A 16,331-nucleotide genomic window follows, 5' to 3' on the forward strand; every position below is an offset into this window, starting at 1 on the left:
TGTATTATAATACATAATAATTGTGAATACCGATTTAAAACAAGGGCAATCATTAAAAGATATAATAGGGTTTTCAGAAAAACTAATGTAACGAACTATCTACAGTAGTAGGACATGGATCTTTTAAGTTATAGTGTGTGAAATCAACTTTTAATTATACAAAATAATTAAAACAAAACACTGCATTTATACAAAAAAAATTTTTAAGAGAAATAATAACTAGGCAGTCACATTTTTTGTCGGGAGAGTCCTATAGGGTACGGTTAAGACCTTTTTGTTTATAATATATAATTAACCTAAAAATTACAATTCATATTTTAATTTTTTTTTTATGTTTTGACGGAAAATTTATACTTTATAAAAATCCTACGAAAGAGCTTAGTTAAAGTCTCTCTCTTTTTAACCGTGGTCCTAATGATACTGAAGTAAATGTATCACCTTACAGTTTTAAAATTTAGCAATGTATTAAACTAAATTGCATTTCTAAACTATAACAAATATCCAAAATTTTTTACAATTTTTTTTTTAATAGAAAATAATATGCGATATTTACAATAGGCATATGGTATGGTTAATATATACAATTAACAGTTTGAAGAAACCATCCAGTGATGGAACTCCGGTGGCTGGAAGAGTGGAGTTTAAATTAATTCGTGATTTATTGTTTAGTAATGGCTGAAGAAGCCTTAGCCGCTGATTTAGGATTATTCTATTTGTGTATAATTGGGGTGCCCGTGTGAAACGTTTGTCTGTAATTAATCTCAGGTTTGTTAATAACAATAAAAAAAACCTCCTCACTCTTCCCAGTAGGCTCAAAGAAAAATACCAAAGTTTCAGTTAGTTAATATATATTTTTAATTTTTCAAAAGGATGAATATGATCATTTCCAGCTTGATGGGTTTCTTTAATCATTTTTAAATTAAGATCATAATTTAATTCTTAAAAATACTAAAAGATTTATATAATGTTTCGTTTTTCTAAAACGCATTATAAGTGTGTATCTAGCATTAGTCATGAAAACACATTTTGCTAACATACAATATTGTACAATATATTTTTGTCAGCTTACTTACGTCTAAGAATTTTCGTCGCCTGTAAAACAGTTGTTAACAAAATAAAAATGAGTAACGCTCTACCCCGACCGCACTGTGTTGCCATGTTATTTACATAATATTGTAGCACACACAAAAAATTCCACAAGGTTCCTAGCTGAGTTTGTTAGTTTTAATGTATTTGACTTTTGCTTTAGAAAAAAAACATACATTATACAGACATATTAGAATTTGTATGCTTGCACACAAAATAATTAAAACAAAACACTGCAATTATACAAAAAAGATTATTAGTAATTTTTTTTATAAAATAATCAAATATTTTGACAGAGATAAATGAAAACTATACAGTCACATTTTTTGAGGGAGAGTCCTGCAGGCTACAGCTAAAACATATTTTTTTATAATGTAATTAACCTAACATTTACAATTCATATTTAAACTCTGACCATTATTTTACTTGTATTGAGGGTAAAATTTATGTTTTTCAAATATCCCACGAAAGAACTTAGTCTTTTTCTTTTTAACCGTGGTCCGAGTGGGATTAAAGTAAATGTATCACCCGTGATAGATCATGCAGTAATAGTAGTAATGATAATAATAATTTATTGGTACCTTACAGTTTTAAAAATTAGCAACGTATTAAAATAAATTGTATTTCTAAACTATAACAAGTAACCATATTTTGTATAACATTTTAAAAATATTTTTTTTTAATTGAAAAAATATACGATCTGTACAATAGGCACATGGTATGGTTGGCTTTTGGTTCATGTTTGTTCACTCTTTTAGCTTTTAAGCCTCTGTGACAGATTTGTTTGAGTATCATATCCCTCGATCATATAGTCAGTACTCTAAGAAGTCGTAAAAGTCGTATACACATTTGATTCTGAGGCGATGTGTGGATGCTAAATTATGCTAAATAAATATTCTATTAAACTGTCGACTAGTTCCGTCAAACTTAATGTTGAAAGACTGGAAACATTTTTCTGTACATAAAAATCGTTATACAACCGATACCGAGTATAACAGCTCATCACATACTTTTCAATTGGAACATTTGACAGTTTTTTTTTTTTTGTTTATCAGATCTAAAGACATTACCTGTGTGTTGATGTGGGAAATTTTGGGCTAAAATGCCTTTCGGATTTTTGTTATATAAACTGGAAAATTTTTTTATACACGGGTTAAAAACAGACAATATTCATTTAGGAATTGAAAATGTTCTTGTGGAAAAATGTCCTCTGTTTGCAATAACTATTACAAATTTCGATTAAAATGATTGCTGTAATATTATTTTTGGTAGGCGTTATTGGGTAGGTATATATGAGTTTATTTTATTAATAACTAATTTTGAAGAAGATAAGAGTAATAAAAATGTATAGAACTGAGTTATGTACCTTTGATACGATATAATATGATGTTTTATGGAAAATAATCCGATACACGGCTTAAAAATTAATTAAACCGTAAATATAATTTATTTATTCAAATTTTGTTACATTGAAATATTTTCAAAAGATGAGATTATTTACCTTTAGGCTCTAACGCAAATAGCACACGATACAAATTTATCGTTTGCATATTTTACACCGGTTTACATTGTTTGCGACAAATGCTTTACTGTTTTGTACTAAACAACTAAAATTGCGAGTAAATCGAAAAAAAAACTACCAACTACTTATCGACGCGGATGATATTAAAACAAAATAATTTATGAATTTAGTATTTGAGAATTGTTTATTGATTTCCTTAGCGAAGTATCACAATCTTAGGCGAAACGTTAAAACACAAAAAATATCGTTATTTCATTAAGTTATTGCCAAAACATAAAAGAGGATTTTCACTAGATTCGTATCAACATTTATGTTTTTAACGTCTATACTCTTTTACTTGAACAATATTTTTTTTCAAAATATTTTTTCTTATCTTTTAAGATGACGTCATACCCATTAACCTTACAATGCATAAAGTATCATTTTAGATACAATCAAGAAAAGCCAAAACTAACAACAAAATGTTTCACGAAATAGACTCCAGGGGGGGAATCCCAATCCTCTAAATGCCGACCTGGCCTCTAAAAATCTTCCTTAGAACCCTTCCCGTCGCCTAAAAAGAAAATGGAGCAGTGACATGCTAACCTAAACTCCACTCTTTCAGCAATCGGAGTTCCATCACTGGATGGTTTCTACAAACACTGCTAATTTTATTTATTAACTGTGCCATATGCCTATGTAAATATCGCATAATTTGTCTATAAAAAAAAATAACTAAATAAAAAATATTGGATACTTGTTATAGTTTAGAAGTACAATTTGTTTTAATACATTGCTAAATTTTAAAACTGTAAGGTGCCAGTTAACTGTTATTAAACTACTATTATTGGATGATCTATCGCGGGTGATACATTTACTTCAATCCCACTCGGACCACGGTCAAAAAGAGAAAGACTTTAACTAAGTTATTTCGTAGGATTTTTTGAGAAACATAAATTATGCCTAAATAGTGAAAAAGTAAAAAAAAAAGTCAGAGTTAAAATATAATACGTAAATTTTAGGTTAATAGTATTATAAAAAAAAAGAAGGACTTTCCCTCAAAAAAATGTAACTGTCTAGTTTTCATTTATCTCTTAAATTTTTTTTTTGTATAATTTCAGTGTTTTGTTATAATTGTTTTCTATAAATAAAAGTTGATTTCATACACTACAACTTAAAAGATTTAAGTCGTAATACTATAGATAGTTCGTTACATTAGTTTTTCTAAAACCCCTATTATATCTTATAATGATTGCACTTGATTTAAATCGGTATAAACACATATTATGTATTATATTACATTCAAGTCGCTTAGGTTTTCCAACGGGCGCGTGTGGTACAAGGTCGTATAATATCACTGCAATATAATGTTAAATTTTTTTCTAAAGCAAATATCAAAAACAGTAATACTAACATACTCAGCTAGGAACATTTTTGCAACAATATTAAGTAAATAAAATGGTAGCACAGCGGTGTTTGGGATATAATACCACTGCGTTTATTATAATGCTACATTTTCTACAAAAGCAAAAACCAAATACAGTAGAACTAATAAACCGCAACTACATAAGTATACAGGAATGCCATAAAATAATATTACTGTTGTGCCGGATCGGTAAATTTTTGAGTTTAGGTTGTAAAAAAACGAAACAAAATATAATTCTTCTCGTGTTTTTAAGAAAGAAATTATGATCTTAATTTAAGAATTTAAAAAAAACTCTTCGAGCTGGAAGTACTCGTTTTCATTAAAAATTAAATTTTTTAAATACAGAGTGATTCTTTTAGCGCCCTACACTAGTTTACTAAAAAACTACTGAGATTTATACAAAAAAAAAAAAAAATGTTTAATAATTTGTTTGTGTATAAAATACTAACTTATTATATAATATTTTTTAATTTGTATCTTCCCCCCCCCCTTTCGTCAAAAATTCGACACCAATATTTGATTTTCAAATGGTTACCCCTATAAATAATTTAGTTTTTAGATAGATATAATATTATTTAAAAAATTATTTAAAAAGACATATTGCAAGCTTAGTTCCAACTATTAGTTTTAAAGTTATTTGCATTAGAAGTAATGGACGTGCGGGGTAGGGGGTGAATTATTTTTTCGGTCTTTCATCAATATTTATGAGACGCTAAAGGCAATGCTCGGATAGCTGCTGTACATCCAAGTTCCAATAAAAATATTTGAATGATATGAAACTGTCAAATGATAACAAGATAATATACGACGCTTGTTTTGATAATTTAGCTGTAGTCAAAATTATACCTGCTATAATGTTACTTTAAATTCTTATGTTTTATTATTCACTAGTACAAACGCGTTAAAAATGTTACCTATCAATGTCAAGACCAGTCTAACCAAGTGACGACGATTCGGTTTAGGAACAGTAGTGAGTAGGTTTGTCCGTTTTGTTGCTGTTATTAATTATTATGATGTAACCTAAAAATTACCGTTCTAATGAAATACTTAAATATTAATAGTCAATAACCGTACAGCGATGTGCTGTTTATATTAACACTTACACTTGTGTTTTACGTTAATTTTAAATGTATTTGCGTTTAATTCCATTGGAAAATGGTATTATAAAAAAAATTATCTTTAAAGTTGTTTTAAAAAACATAATATTTGTAAGACAATTTCGGCATTCGTTTCGCTAATCACATTTTTAAACATTTTGGAATAAAGAAGTTTGATTTGTTTATTCTAAAATTTTAATAAGTTTAAAGGTAAGTTAATTACTTAAAATTATTTTAAACTATTATAAATAAAACAATTTTTTTCTTTGTATTAGGTGAATGCACCGATAATTAATCTTTTTCATACTCTTTCTGATACATCAATAAAATTATCTTGCAGCATTTTATAGTTGGTGACAAGTTATTTTGAAAGCGTTTGTTTGATATATGATGTAGAATAATATGAATCCATGCATAGAACCTACTTCATTATGAAAACTAAGAAAATTATAGATAAATAAAACATTGTATTAAACTACTTAAACTATAATGTTATAACCTTAATATTAATAAATATTTTGTTTTTTGAAGTGTCAGAAGCACTTACTCTAATCAGTGTTATCCTAAAAAAGTTGGAACGCAATCTTTTGTACTATTGTCAGAACGCTGAACGGACAATTTCAAATAATATAAATTTTTATTTTTCCTTTAGAATGGTAATTTTAGAATTAGTAGACATACTTAAAATTTACTGTGCTGATTATTAGGTATAGTTAAGTATGATTACTATTAAATAATATTTATTATAGAATTTTATAATACAAAATTCTCGTTCAACGCCGGGTTACAAATTAACAGAGAGAATGGATCTGGGATAGCTCTACATCACTATTTCAATATTATAAAAAAAATTGAATTTAGTAGAACGTTTCAAAGTCTCATAATTATATGACTTTAAAAATGTTTATTACATCTATGCAGTGCCTACTTATTTACTTATTACTTCAAATTTGGATATTTTAAATTTGGTGTGTTTTAGTAAGTTTAGGATTATACATATATTAAATATAACACTATTGTGCTTGAAGAATGTTTTTTATCCATCTACAATACTCAATATTGACTTGATAAGACTATAAGAAAAACATATTATTATGACATATAGTTATTTTATTTTTATTTTATTCTAATTAAAAAATTGGAATATCAAATTTATTATGTTATATTCTATAATATAGACTAAGGCCATTGGGCAATATAAATTAAATTTTATTATATTACATACCTATCTACGTATTTATAATAGGTATAAGATTTAAAATAAAATCACGAATAACTAATGTGTATTATGCAAGGTGAGTACTTTTTAAAATTATTATTCAATTTATATTTTCAGATAGGATTCAATCAATCATAAGTGTTACTTTAGTTTCAACAACAATAATGCCTAATTTTTAACCATGGGTACAACATTAAATGTACCATTTAATTAAATTAACAAATAAAAAACCTGTTGTCTGAATCTACTATGTTACAGCAATATTCCAATATTTTGATAATTTTTTTCTTTCAAATATTTCACTGCACAATGCTATGCAGAATTTTATGAGTGATTAAATAAAATATTATTTTACATTATGCCTTAAAACTCTTTAATTTAAACCTATTTTAGAATTCAAATAATGTACAGTTGGCTAATGAAAAAAAAAAGATTTGTCGATAAAATTGTTGAACAAGTAAGGTTAAATTTTAAATATTAGCTTTACTAATTGTGATAAAAAATAGAATTATTATTAAAAAAAAAATTATGTGTTACTAAAAGGTAGAGTTAAAAACATTAATACTTAACCAAAGAGTTGATTGTTATTTGTAAGCGAGTATAAATGTGATGTTTTTTTCTCTTGAAATGTGTAAAATAATAATAAAGTATAAATTCAATGTTTAGATTTGTTATACCCAATAATATGCGGAGATCTCCGCAGTTAGGTATTCATTATTTAACTTTTCTATTTCTCATTTATTGATTATAAATACGAATACAATAATTCTAGTATTTATAAGCAATGCTTATACCTACTTAATGAGTTACTACAACTTATTATACTAAAGGTATTTATATTAAACTTAATTAAGGTATTATATTAAAAAGTGTTGTAATTCAAATTTTACATCATCATCATAATAATAAAATGTCAATTCAAATAGCCGACGTCCCGCCAGTCGCCTAATCGTCTCTTCCATGGGATTCGTATAATACATCTGGCTCATAGACAAGCATAAAGGCGGCTTGGGCAGCGCGTGGCGTTGGCGCGCGTTTTTATCATGTCACAACGTTATCGTATCAAATAATAACGGTGACGGCGTGTGTTGTTTTTATTGCCGAGTTTGTACTTTCCTTAAATTAAACGTAAAATTATTATTATTATTATTAATTACACTGTTGTTCATTGTCATACGTGGTTTTTTATTCAATAGTGTTTCCCGGTGTGTCAAACGTTATCATATATATAATAATAAAAATTAAAAACGGCGAACGGCGTGTTTTGTTTTTTTGGTGAATTTTTGTCTTTGTAGTTTGTTATATTATATACATACAATTATATGTAAATCGTATAATAGTTATTATTAATTACATATTTGTCCGTAATTCGCTCACGGTTTTCGTTCAAGAGAAATCGACGTGTTTCCCGGTGTGCAAACATTACCTTTTAATATGCGTCGTTGGATGTCGGTACGTTTTTTAGATTTAGAATATATATAATAATATATAGTATAGTAGTATATTACATTTCGCTTAAACCAAATTATCAAATTAATTAGATGTACAAAATTCTTATCTTTTTCAAACCGCTGTGCGTGGTGATAACGATACATTTCATATTTTTTGTTGAAAAATTTGTTGACATATATATCTACTATTTATTTTCAATTAAATAACTTACTGACTTATTTTATATATATGTAAATTATTTGTTTTAGGCCAATACTATAGTGAAATCATAACCGACGCGTGTCCGTTTAGAAGATTGATTGCTACTTCTATCTACTCTGTCTTTAATTAATACAATAAGTAGTTATTATTGTTACCATCGGTTACAGACTGTTATCCTATGCCGTCACCGATTAATTTGCCTGCGGCCAACAGAGAACTTACACCGTAGAAGTTGATTTTTTGTTATTTATGAAGTATTTTTTAATAATTAGTGCCTATCTAATCTCTATACTCAACCCTAATTTAAATTGACAGTTTTTTTTTCATTATACAGTGTCTTAACCGACTTCTCTTAACGCTTTAGTTTCTAAACGTGCACACACATACGATACTGATGTACAAATAATTAAAACATTAATTATTTCACATTTTTTTGTTAAAGCTGTACAATTATGATCACTACATAGAATACAAATTATTTTAGTTTTTTTTTATATTTTTTTTTAATGATATATTATTTCACGTTAAATTGGCATTATTTGAATACATTTTAATTATTTCATTTAGTAGGATGATTTACCTATATAAATATGTATGATCACTATCGAGTACTATCACTAACCGTTTAGGGTTTTTAAAATTTGTGTTTTGACTTAATTTGTGGTTTTAATATTTTAACTTTGGAAAATTCAGACATCGTAGGTAAGCTATGTGGAAATCAACAATTCAAGCTAAGAAAAATCTAATAATTGTCATTAAAGTTGAAAATATAGTTTGTATTCTTTGAAATTGACAAACATATAACTTTATTTTTTTGAATCATGTATCTGATTTCACTTTCCAGATAATTTTTTTTTTAGGAAGTATTATTGTAAATTATTTAGTAGAAAAACATTTATTTACCTATCTAAAAATAACATAATACATGGATTAACTAAAAAAAAGTTTATTGTTGTTAAAATAATAATATATATATATAATGAAAAATATTTTTTTAAATAATAATAATAGTATATTTGATGCACTGAATAAAAATTGTTCAGATCTAAAAACAATCGATTTTTTGTTTTATACACCTGGGGCTACTTTTGTGTGCTTAAAATTTATATACATTATTGACATAAAATATCTATGTGTTCATTCCGCTCTAATAAGAAATAACAGTACTACATGATCTAATTTATTTTAATCACATTATACATAGCAACATCTTATGCTATTGTAATCATTCCGGTTTTTACTCCCTGGCTTTATAATACTTATTTAACCAACGAATAAATGCATTTTTACACAGTCTTATTATAAAAAATTATAGGTATGTTTTTTAAAAGCATCAGCAAAAGTCCCTATATCATCTTAATAAATTCTTAAAACAGTTGTCTTTAGATTATTTTAGCGTTCAACATTTTGTGTTCTTAGACCGTTTTTGTGAGTAGTAATCAAAAATCAAAAAAATTGTCTGAACATTTATTTTTACTAACTATTTAATGTTAATTTTTTATATTATATGTATGTATATATATAAATTTTTTTTTTTTTGAGCTGCTATTGATATAGCTTGAACTAAATTAGATACTTATTAATATTGACTATTTTGTTTTTTTTTGTGGTGTGATTTCAGACATAGGGCATAATTAAAACATAAAAATAAAATATTAATTTCAAATCATTTTATTGCATTTTAACATTTTGAAGCATGGTGATATAAGTAATATACCACTTTTTCAAAAAATAGCCTACTCTCGCGCAGTGGTATATATTTATTACCACCTTCATAATCATGTTCAGAGATAATCGGAGATAAAAATGCTGTGCTTCAAAGGGTTAAAATTTTTATTGAAAATCGACATTTAATTTACTATTTTATTATTTATAGAAGTATAATATAAGTATTCGCTCCACCCTAAAAAAGTATAGTAAATCTATAGATTTTGCTATATTTTTTTAAATTGATACTACATAATAAAAAATAAAATTATTTTAAAATTTTTTATTATTATCATTTAGTAGGATGAATTGTTGGTTAGCCATCTAAAAATATATCAACATATGGATTTATACCTTTCATGGTTTACTTAAAAAAGTATTAATGTATATATCAATTTATCTATTATGTATAAAATATGTCTGGATAAGTATCAAATAATTTAGGTATTTTATGCACTGAATATTATTATTATTATCATTTTGTACTCTGACCGTTTTTATAATCACCGCCGGACACTCGAATAATCAAAAATATTTGCTACAAATTATTTCAGACATTTCATTCATGTTTTGTACTCTTGAGTTCCCAAGTAACCGTCACACAAACATATCATTCTTCCACACTTTTAAACTTCTAATAACCAACAAACGTCAGACCTTAAGTATCAAAGTACCTTTAGCATTAAAGGTCCAGATCCAAAAACTAAAAGATTTGCATCGAGACATTTCATTTAACCTCTCTTTGGACATTTTTATAAGCTCTGCCAAATAGTCGATCAATAATAATGTATTTATCACTCTTCACTTCTTTCCCTTTTAAGTTTTAATATAAACTAGACATTTCATTCATGTGATTTACTCTTGAATTCTTAAACACTTATGAACTTCTGTTAAACCACCAGACCTTTAATATACATATTTAATGCATTATGCTGTTGGTTACATTCTAAACGTACAGTACGTCATTACCGAATAATGGCATAGACGGTGATTTCTGAACAAATAAGGATTTTAATTCAACCAATATCTAGACATATAACGTATACGTTTGAAAAAGTTTTGTTGCACATAGGAACACCATATCAGACCTATACAGACTGACCTCTAAACATTTTTTTCTATTTTGAACCATAGCTATTACCAAGCCCGTGAAGTAAACAACACCTCAAACAATTCAAATTAAAAAAAAAAAAAAAATTGTCCTTTAAGCAAGTAGCACACTCGCTTTAGTAGTAGGACGTTTCTGATCTGACAGATAGCTAGACTTGCACTACAGTTAACCGGTACTTAGCTTGCAAAACACTTTTTCGAAACTAAGTATGAACTATGATTACTGGATAAAGGTACGATGAATTATAGCGGTATACTTTAAAACGTAGTGAGCTGACTCGACACCGTGGCCGGCGTAGCCGGCCACCCCCCTCGGAACCGCTGTGTACAGACATATAACATACTACGTTTAAACAAATTTTGTTTCACAAAGGCAAACCTTAACAGACATTTAGCTGACTGTCCTCTAGACATTTTTATCTGTTTTCAACTCATAAAATTAAGCGGGATGACGCCGGCCTATATTGATGACGTGGTCTATAATATAACAACTTTTACCAAAGACAATTTCCATTGTACACTTTTTCCCAATGGCCAGCTTCTTATCAAGCCTCTTTAACTTTTTAAAATTTTAATTTAAACTTAATTTTAAACCTGTTACCTCCTCATAGACTGTAGCCTACAAACCTAGGATATTTTTAGTTGGCGGAGCGAAGTGACGGCGCCGAGCGAGCGAATGCTAAAACACTCGGAGACCTGCTGTCCTTATTAGTTTTCAATACGAATTCCGCCTGCTGATAAGGAACTGGACATTGGTAGTTCATAAAAATTGGTAAAAGTGGTAACAACCCAAGTAAGCAACACCGGACACTTGATATTTATTAACCGTCTAACTTCTAGACTATTCTTTTCAATTTAAAATTTAAAAAAATTACAGATACATAGCTAGACTTACTCTACACTTAATCACTACTTAGCTTGCAAAATATTTGTCCAAAACTAGGTATGAATTCTGATCACTAAATACAGCCTATAGGTACTATGAATTATAACGACATTCCTTTAGGACGTATTACGATGGCTCGACACCGTGGCCGGCGTAGCCGGGCACCCCCCTAGGAACCGCTGCGCACTGACTTCTACATACCGTGGCCGGCGCAGCCGGCCACCCCCCTCGGAATCTGTGACCTCCCCGAAAATACTTTGCAGCGAGGGGACGTGAGCGTGCCCGGCGTAGCCGGGTACAGTACCGGGAATCTGTGACCTACCCGCCCGACTCGGGGGCCTGGGGGCGGAGCCCCCAGCTAGAGCGAAGCTCTAGTATTCAATAAATGAATCGAGTAAAATGTTGAAAAACAACTATTGCAAAGACATTTCATTAATAAAGTTGGCCATTTATATAGCTTAAGTTAATTAATTTTTTTTAAACTAAAAAATCATAACCCGTATATTTACTAAACAATTTAAAAATGGGCCACCTTTTTTTGTTGTTCAAAAAAACAATTAGCAAAATGTGAGATATAAGATCATTTTTTTTTTTTAAGAAAATTAAAAATTTCACACTAATATCGTATTATTTAAAAATTGCGTTATTATTGAGCTGTTTTTCAAGCGTTCCACATTGTGATTTTCAACTCATTTGGCATGATTTGTTTGTTTAAAAAATGAATAATTATATTTTGTACTTTCAGACAAACAATACACTCTGGAAATGGTTGTATCTATCATCCTTGATACTTTATTTAAGGAGTAGTTGAATAACTGTTATTGAATTACTACATGCATGTAGTAAAACACATGTTCAATATTCATGTTGTCTTGATTGATTAATAAATTATTTTTTGCTCTTATATCTCGTTAGTATTGTGATTTTTCAAAATGCAATTCTCAAGGAATTTGTGTCGATACTATTTCGGCGCGATGCCATTTAAACTTATATCTAAATAAACATGTAAGTTTAAATTTTGTAAAAGATTATATGATAACGGGCTTTGACCAAACGGAGGTAAAAAAAAGTTTAGATAAAGAGATAGCACAAACTAAAAAACCGATTATACTTCATTAATGTTTAATGGCATTTGTCTATTAACATGGTATTACTCTATTGGCCGATTTCAGGCAAGCGTTAAAAATGGTTTTAAATCATAAAATGGGTACTCAGTCATTTTTTGATAAGTGTTTGGTTTCAGATAACTACTTATCGAAGTTGTGATAATTATCATTTGCTTATTAAAAATAGTTTAAAGAAAATCAAACAAATATTAACAGTTAACGTATCACAATGAGCCTGTTATCACATTAAAATATCAAATCTGTATTGATATATTTATATTTTGTTTTTTGAAACACTCTCGGAAGACCCGTTCAACAGTGTTGAAATTGTTTTAAAATAGTAGAAATTTATTTGAATGAATGTAATTACTCTGTTTGACAAGGAAATCTCAAACAAAAGTTCTGTAAAAAATGTAATTGCATGTACAAAAAAAAATTGTACTACTTAATATTAACACTATAGGATTTGTAGATACAACTTGATAAAAAAAAAAATACAAATGTTGACAAGTGTTTTGTCGGTTTTTAAATAGTATGTATTAAATATTATTCAATTTACTTTAAATTTGATATATTTTTTCTAATACCATTCAAGTAAAAAACAGTCATTCATTTATTAACATACTTATTATTTAATAATATTAAATTTTAATTTTTGTAATGTGATATGTTAAAAACAAGAACAAAGTAGTTTGTTCAACCTTCAAAGATTATATTCATTTTTTTAACATCATTCCAATTAGTATACAGGGTATTTGGAATTTTATAAACTATACATGGTTTTATATGATAATATACTAAAATTATTAAAAAATGTCTTATGTATAACCTTTTTGGTTTTTATCATACAATAGTGTTTTATGTTATTGTATTTTTCCCTATTCGGTGTAAAAATATAAGGAGTTAACTTGAAACTCAAGCAGCAACCTAGATTATATTTTAAAAACACATGTTAAGCTATATTTTTTTAAAAGACTTCAAACAACAAATAAAATGTTTATAACAACGCAAATAAAAAAACGTTGTTAAACATGTGTTGTTTACTCAAACGGGACGGTACAGTCATTACAATCCTAGTAAGTAGCTAGTAAAGATAACTTCACAGTCATCAACCATAGTAATACAATATTCTCATTACATTATAAAATCACCTCGAGTACTCTAAGCGAATAGTTTCAAAACTAACAATTAAGTATTCCGAATCCGAGTTTAATTTTGTTAAAAACTAACAATGCATTTAAAACACATTATACGGTTTTTCTGCGTCACGTTGTTTTTCTTACACGGTCAAGGTGCCCCTTCTGAAGAACAAGTTGTAAGTATAACGAACACTATTTATTTATGATTATATACATTCTATATTACAGTCCTATAGGTATAGTTTAAAGTTTAATTCTCATTATGAAAAATTATAGAATTTAGTTCGAGAGGAAGTCGCGACAAGAGTGGGACAAAATGAACTAAACTTTGATGGAATGGCAACTGTATTTAACGAGATATCAGAGTTGCTCGACTCATCCGTAAGGCTCGAAAAAAGCGATGAATTGAAAATGGGTAATTAACAATAGACAAATATGTTTTTCTAGTATAACACATTGTTATTCTCAACTTTATTAGGCCTTTGATATAAATGTATACTATAATACTTTGTTCTTTCAGCCTGTTCATATACGAAGCCGGAAGTCGAACGCTACGCCCGATCGATTGTGGGTTTTGATCATCCGGCTGTATTGGTAAATAAAAACTACAGTACTATATTACAAGATAAAAGGCCCAATAGGTTGCTTGTGTGGAGATATTTAAAATATTGAAACCTTCTCTTTGACACAGAAAGGGAGAAATTAATTGATATAAAACCTTTTTAACTACTATGAAATAGATCAGTGACGTGGTTATGATTTTGTTTTTGGAGGGGGGGGGGAGATAGAAGTATTCCTGAGTAAACATAAAGTGGGGAGCAACGCCCCCTACACGCCTCATCCAAGTTTACTCTTTTTTTGAATATACCTACTATTGTACACAGTTATATATTTTATGTTATAATATACTTTATAGTTATATATATTTTTATAATATAATATACATTGAAAATTTGATACGAAATAACTTTTTTAAATAATAATTTTACAACAGAAGATCTATTTTTTGAGTTCTATTCGTCTTATATTTCTACGAACTGCCAACATGGCTAAGCCATTAAAATCTATCCTGTTTTAAGATAATTAATAGTTAATTACTATTAAAATGTATTGACAATTATTTAATCACAATGCATAAAATGTAAGCATGTTTTTGTTTTTACATCGTACATGGTATTTTAGGCTTTTGTTTAGCCACTTGATAAAAATTTAGCTCCTCCTCATTCAAAAAAAAAAAAATGCCATGTTGACTTAAATTTTATTTTTTTTTGTCAATGATCAATGATTATTGATTACTTTTAGAAAATGATTAATTATAATATTAACAACACTGCTATATTTTATTATACTGTTAAAAAAAAATAGGAAAGGATAGCATACGTGATCGATATGCACGATGAAAACCACAACGGAAAATATAGCTACAAGCAAATACGAAATATAATCGCCGCTTTAAAACAAGAATTTGCCGCATTGGAAATAACCGTACAATTTCCCAGTGATAAGCAAATTAAAGAGCGAGTTTACAGTAATATAAAATAGAATAATATTCAATAAATGAGTCGAGAAAAATGTTGAAAAACTATTATTGCATAGACATTTCCCAGTGATAAGCGATTAAAAGAGCTATATTACAGTAATAAAAAAATAGAATAATATGATTAAGATTAGCAAACTGCGAGATACAAGATCATTTATTTTTATTTTTGAAAAGAAAATTATAAATTGCAAACTAATATCGTAATATTTAGTATTTTTAGTATTGAGATGTTTTTCAAAAGTCCCACATTGTGATTTTCAACTTATTTGGCATGATTTATTTGTTTAAAAAATGTATAATAATATTTTGTAATTTCAGAAAGCAAATACAATGCGAAAGACGTTGAAACACTCATCTTTAATAATTTATTTACGGAGTAGTTGATTAACTGTTATTGAATTACTACATGCATGTAGTAAAACACATGTTCAATATTCATGTTGGCTTGATTGATTAATAAATTATTTTGGCTCTTACATCTCGTTGATAATAAAACATAAGAGACTACGTTGTGGAAATCAGAATGGACTGGTAGTGATAAAATATGATAATGGCCATAACAATATCACAGAATAAAATAAAAGCAGAAGGGTCACTTTCGATGTAAGCAAAAAACCATATGGTAAAGACCTATTTTGTATTTAGTGTTATATCTAAACACAACTAAAAATAATTATATACAGATGTAACATTGTAGTGGTGTAGCCTTAAGAAGATTGCCGCCTAGGTTTTGTGTGATAAGTATCTTCCCCGTGTTAATTTTTATCAGTGTCTGGGGCTTGATAATATTAATGACCGTCCGTTACATCATATTACAACCGTCTTGGTTATAAGGTGATGTTGCAAGTTGCAACAACGACG

At 28.0% G+C, this 16,331-nt stretch overlaps 1 protein-coding gene across 2 annotated transcripts in view; it reads left to right on the forward strand.

Annotated features, from left to right (window-relative positions):
- LOC126841511 (uncharacterized) overlaps window positions 1–15,946 on the forward strand; it is a 174,359-nt gene extending 158,413 nt beyond the window's left edge. The window contains exons 1-5 of one of the 2 annotated variants that reach the window (XM_050578056.1): window positions 13,877–14,106; window positions 14,207–14,345; window positions 14,451–14,524; window positions 15,296–15,458; window positions 15,789–15,946. In XM_050578056.1, the coding sequence (XP_050434013.1) occupies window positions 14,023–14,106; window positions 14,207–14,345; window positions 14,451–14,524; window positions 15,296–15,458; window positions 15,789–15,850 (522 nt within the window). In that variant the 5' untranslated portion in view covers window positions 13,877–14,022 and the 3' untranslated portion in view covers window positions 15,851–15,946. Of the gene's footprint in view, window positions 1–13,876; window positions 14,107–14,206; window positions 14,346–14,450; window positions 14,525–15,295; window positions 15,459–15,788 lie in introns of those variants that run through there. The other variant, XM_050578057.1, reaches the window with a different exon arrangement.
- The last annotated feature ends 385 nt before the right edge of the window (window positions 15,947–16,331 follow it).

The sequence above is a fragment of the Adelges cooleyi genome, unplaced genomic scaffold (genome assembly GCF_023614345.1).
Source record: "Adelges cooleyi isolate 19-005CV unplaced genomic scaffold, UGA_ACOO_1.1 ACOO_flye_CR_arks_rails_tigmint_CR_PRNA_384, whole genome shotgun sequence".
Taxonomy (NCBI): domain Eukaryota; kingdom Metazoa; phylum Arthropoda; class Insecta; order Hemiptera; family Adelgidae; genus Adelges; species Adelges cooleyi.